The 6,000-nt window shown below is 32.7% G+C and overlaps 1 protein-coding gene across 4 annotated transcripts in view; it reads left to right on the top strand.

The window, feature by feature from the left end:
- The window catches only part of EPC1 (enhancer of polycomb 1), a 94,850-nt gene that overhangs the window by 62,999 nt on the left and 25,851 nt on the right, over window positions 1-6,000 (top strand). For all 4 annotated transcript variants that reach the window (XM_039839761.1, XM_039839758.1, XM_039839759.1 and 1 more), the window contains exon 2: window positions 5,670-5,829. In XM_039839761.1, the coding sequence (XP_039695695.1) occupies window positions 5,670-5,829 (160 nt within the window). The remainder of the gene's footprint in view (window positions 1-5,669; window positions 5,830-6,000) is intronic.

Below are 6,000 nucleotides of genomic sequence, written 5' to 3'. Positions count from 1 at the left end.
CATGTAAATAGTTTGTTCCTTCTCATTGCTGAGTGGTAGTCCATTGTTTTTATACCACAATTTATTTATCTGAGCTATTATGAATAAACCGTATGAACATTCTTATTCCAGTCTTTTTGTGGGCCTGTGTTTTCATTTCTCCTGGGTAAATATCAAGGAGTGGGATTACTGGGTAATGTGGAGTGTGTGTTTTGTTTTATAAGATCTGCTACACCGTTTTCTCACTAAGTTTATGAGAGTTCTAGTTATTCCACTTCCTCATTGTCATTTAATGTCGTCAGCCCTTTCAGTTTTAGCCATTGTGGGTGGAAGTGAAGGTTCTTACTCATGCTTCTGTCTAAAGCCCATGCTCTTCCAGTGCACTAGGCAGGCTGAAGTAATGAAAGTGAATAATTGTGGATCCCAGTGCCACAATAGCCCGATCCATGGAGACATGAAAGTGTGCCTCTGAACTTTCTAAAGATTATTGTTCGGTCTTTTTAAGATCCTCTTTTATTGTTCATATGGCTGTGTATTACTTGCAGTGCAACAGGCTTTTTAAGTTATTTGCTCAATAAATTAGGGTTCATCTGATTCTGTTTTATGTAAGATTAGATATTAAAGAATTCTTTAGATTATTTAATTTTATTTAGTTTGTTTCCTGTAAGGTCAGACTTTCTTGAATTTATGCCTCTTATTTTATGAAAAAGGTAGAATTGTTCTTGGTGTTTTGGTGATTAACTCTTAAATTGCAACTGAGCCTAATTACTCTGCAACATAAAGACTCCGTACTTACCCAAGATGTCAAACTAGTGAGTGGTCTTCAAACATAGCTTATTCCCTTATCTTAAAACAATCTTTTAACTAGCTTTCATTCCTGCACATATTAGCCTGTCACTTTGCGCTAGTGAAAGTGATACTGTCCTTGAAATCCCTTTCCTATATGTATTTCCCCTTACTACATTGTACTTTTCCTTCATAGCACTTATCACACTTTACAATTTATTTTTAGGACTATTTTATTAGTATCTCTCCACTACTATAGTGTAAGCTCTGCAGTATCAGAAGAAGTGTCTGTTTCCTTGACCCTTGTCGTTCCGAGTGCCAGGCACATAGTTGGCACTCAGTAAATATAGATTGAGTTAACTAATGAACAGACTTAAACCCAAATGTTTTGCTCCATATCTCTAGTTTTTGTTCTGTACCAGCATTTCCCAAACTGTATTACAAAAATTGTCCATAAACTATTATTATTAATTTTCTGAAAAAATGATTCTGTGGTCATACATTTGGAATAATGAAGAACCACAATTTACATTAGCATGTTAAAATCTCTCAGAAGTCCTAAGGTGAAAAAAATCTAAATTTAGAATCCAGCATTCTCTACTTTTTGTTCTTATACTGTTAGACTCTTTATTGAACTATATGTTGATAATTTGAAATTAAATATTCCAGTGAACACAGTTTAGGAATGCTGGTGTACTCAGTGCTACAAGTCGATTCTAAAATTTCATGGACAGATATTACCTTCAGGGAACATCTAACTTTTTATATAATTGTAATTTAGAGTTCGATCATCTTAGGTATTTAATCAAGACATTCAATAATTTATTGAACTGAATTCAGAACTCATTCTATTTCATTTGTTATTGGGCTTCACCATTCTGCGTTTTCTCACTTAAAACAAAAATCTCATTTTCACTTATAGTTTAATGTTGCTATTATGTAATTCTTAGAAATAGACGTATATGGTTTGGGGTTTTAAAAATACTTTCATTACCTAGAAAGGTATAAGTATAATATCTTACTATTTGATGTTTTACTTTTTAAATTTATTTATTTATTACAGTATAGTTGCCATACAATGTTACATTAGTTTCAGGTGTACTTACAACGTAGTGATTCTGTATATATATATATATATATATATATATATATATATATATATATATATATATATATATATATATATCTTTACAATATGGTTTTATGATACATCTTGTAACTGTGTGTCACCATACAGAGTTGCTAGTCGATATTGACTTTTCTGTGCTGTCTATTACATCCCCATGACTTGCTTTATAACTGGAACTTTGTATCTCTTTATTCCCCATCACCTTTTCCACCCATTCCTCAATTCCTCCCATCCTCGCTTCTCCCGCCCCTGCCCCTGGCAACCATCAATTTATTCTCTATATCTGAGTCTCTTTCTGTTTCTGTTTTGTTTGTTCATTTGTTTTGTTTTGTTTTTTAAATTCCAGATATAAGTGAAATCATAAGGTATTTGTCTTTCTCTGACTTAGTTCACTTAGCATAATACCCTTTAGGTGCATCCATGTTGTTGAAAATGGCAAGATTTCATTCTTTTTTATTATTGAATAATATACCAACCACATCTTTATCCATTCATCTATTGATGGACAACTAGATTGCTTCCATTATAATGTTTTACTCCTAAACTAAACTGACTTAAATGGGAAAGGTTTTATTGATCCAAATAATTTGTCTTAGACATTACCATTGTATTTTAGAAAATCTAGTGAAATGTATTCAAATTTTTTTGTCAAAAAGTAATACAAGTACATTTTAGAAAATATGGAAAATAAAATTACAGAAATGCATTTCAAAATTGTACCACCTGGAGATAATCTGTTAACTTTTTGGTGTATATACTTTGAAACTCTTATGTATATGTGCATGCATGCATGTGTGTGCATACGTGTGTATGTACATACACAGATACATACATACATATTTATTCAACAAATATTTAAGCACCAGCGCTGTTTTAAGGTGGCTATTTGCCACTGAACAGAAATACAAAAATCTCTGCCCTTGCGATGCTTATATTAAGATTGGGGGAAGGATGAGGAGGAAAGGGTGATGACAATAAACCAAGCGTATGACATGTCAGAGGATGGTAAGTGCTATGAAAAAAATAAAATGGGGAAAGGAATAAAGGAGTATAGAGGACTGTTACATATATGCACATCTGCTTTGAGAATGTTTTCTGTATATACATATGTTCACTTGTGTCTTTTTCTTTTAAAAAAGGTTAGACGAATATCCTGAACATACAGTTTTCAGATTTTTTTTACTTAACAAATTGATGGTTTTATTCATGTCATTAAATATTATTCTGAACTATTTAAAGATTACACATATTCCATTTTATAGACTATGGTCCACTTTCTATACAACAACCAAGGCGATCTTTTAAAACCCTTCAGCCAGTATTGCTTTTAGTAAAAGGACAAACCTTTAACATGACCCATGACCCTGCAGGATTTGATGCTAACCTCCTGTGCAGGTGAATTTGTCATTCTCCCCCGTCACTTAACATGCTCCGGCCACGCAGACCTCTGCTTGGTCTCCTTCCTGTCTTGGAGTCCTCAGGCATACATGAGGAGAGAGTAAGTAGGATTATATAAGGTTATAGTTATATCCCAGTTGTTGAGAAAGGATTTTAAGACTTAGAGAAGAACTTAACCAATTTGTTATATATTATACACATTTTGGGTCCTATTCTTCTTTAACTTTTTATTACAAAAATTTTCATACAGAAAAGCTGAAGAATTGATACAATGAACAACCGTATACTCTCAACCTAGGTTCAATAACTAATGTTTTGCAGTATTTTTTATTCTATAATAAAATAGTTTTTGATTGAACCATTTAAGTGTGTTGTACACATCTTGACACTTCACCCCTAACCTCCATGTATTCAAGGGAAATCATTTTCTTGGCTGTTAAAGATACGAGAAAATTGTGTTTATTTTATAGAACAAAAAACTGCAAATAAGATTTTTTTAAAGCAGTAAATATTCACTATAATATTGATAAATATTTTATTTTACAGTCTTGGAAAGTGGATATAAACATAAGGAAAAAATCTTTCTACAGAAAACTGTACTAGAAAGGCTATTAACGGTAACTAAGCATATGGAAAACTCTTCAGCCTCTTACATAGAAAGGCATACATTTGCTACCATGTTTTGGGTACTTAGTATGTCTTAGGCATTTTATCTTAACACAGTCCTATATGTTAGGTATCCTATTATCATACAGGTAATAAAACTTGCTGGGGTAAAATTCTTGTACCAGGTCTCAAAGTTGTAGCACTGGTAATCTGTGGAGCCAACATTCAGATCCAGAGCACTCTTGATTGCAAAGTCCCACCATACTATATTGCCTATAAAAATCAACCTTTGGGATCCCATTTCACACCTAAAAAATAAATTTCATTATGGTTCATCTAGGAAAATAAGCTTTCCAGGAAAATTCTGAAAAAGAATTATATGGGGCGAAATGCCTTCTTACCAGGTAATAAAATATACAAGACTACACTATTTAAAACACATTAAATACTGGCACAGAAAACGTTTGAGTAGAGAGGAGAAAAGAGCTTGGAAATACTCCTAAAGTGCAAGGGGAATTTGTTCTTTGGTAAAGGGACATTTTTAATCATTAAGGAAAAGAGATGTTTTATGTATGACATTAGGTGGTTTGATATCTCTTCCCTATACAAAAAAGATAAATTGTCTCATGTGTTCACCTACACAAAGAAACAATGATAGATTAAGCTCTCTAAATTAGGAACAAAATGTAAATTAAAACTAATATGCCTCACTTTCCCACTCCTTGAGTTAGATGTATATGGGGGATGGGGGAGCGCAGGTGGGAGTAGATCAAAGAAAAATTTCTCTTGGTTTTTGAGGATATCAGACTAGAAAAGTACATGGAAGCATCCTTTGTCAGTGAGCATCGGAGGCCGGTAGACATGACAACAGACTACACCCAAGTGTGAGAGGATACAGTTTCCCATGGTCATCCCTCCCATCCCTGGCTCCCAGCAGCGCTAGGCAGTCTGAATCAAAGATCAAATTACATTATAAAAAAGAAAGTATTTGTTTATACACCCTAGTTTGTAACTGTACAATTTATACCTGTTATTAAGCATGACAAAACCGTAAAGGAAAAGATTAGTAAATACGACTTTCTTGCATGGAAAAAATACTCTAAACAAAGTTTAATCAGAAGTCAAACTTAAGGAAATTATCTTTCTTAAATCTTTAACCAACCCTGTAAAGCAGATTCGATTCTATTTTCCTCTTACTGGAGGAAACAGATTTTGAAGACTTCAGCAGATTTAGAAGCCTTGCCCAGAGTCACAAACTTTCTCTACTACTTTTAAAAAGGGTCTCAAAATTCATTTGAAAAGGTTATTATTCAAAACAAAAGACAGAGTTTGAATCTGTCAGTTTCATCAACTGAAAATGGAGATGATCTCTACCCTTCTTTTAAAAGATCATTTGTGTGAAAGTACTAAATAGATTAGAATCAGTAATATTTTTTATCTGTAGCTTGCTTCATACAATAAATTCAGATGTTTAAAACTTTTTTTTAAATCTCATCTATAAAGTGCAAACTTTAAGTAACAGTTTTGTCAGCTTTTTAGAATCTTTAATATAATTTAACTTTCAATTTCAGTGCAGTACCGTTCCTTAAATTGAGGAAATATATCTAAAAAATCTCATTTCTATTTAAAATATTTTTACCACTAACTGTATTGTTAGCAGCATCCTTTCAAGACTACTAAAATAAATGAACAAAAACCTCTTCATAAGGCTATACATTCTGTTTGCTCTTTTTTTTAATACATAAACTTACTTATTTTTCACTCTGTTTAGGAACACCATCTTCAGCGGGCTATTTCAGCACAGCAGGTGTATGGCGAGAAGAGGGATAATATGGTTATACCAGTCCCAGAGGCAGAAAGTAATATTGCTTACTATGAGTCTATATATCCTGGGGAATTTAAGATGCCAAAGCAGCTCATTCACATACAGCGTAAGTACCTACTCTTTTAATAATTATATTTTCTATGTTATATAACTTGACAGATTTTTATCTATTCAAAGCTATTTTCAGTACCTGTTTCAATGAAATGAGATTTATTAGAGCTCATTTTCAGCTATTCAAATTGCACTTGAGGTTTCTGCCTGACCAAAAAAAAAAAAA

Source organism: Pteropus medius, unplaced genomic scaffold (genome assembly GCF_902729225.1).
Source record: "Pteropus medius unplaced genomic scaffold, Ma_sr-lr_union100, whole genome shotgun sequence".
NCBI lineage: Eukaryota > Metazoa > Chordata > Mammalia > Chiroptera > Pteropodidae > Pteropus > Pteropus medius.
This window is presented reverse-complemented; position numbering and strand designations above follow the sequence as displayed.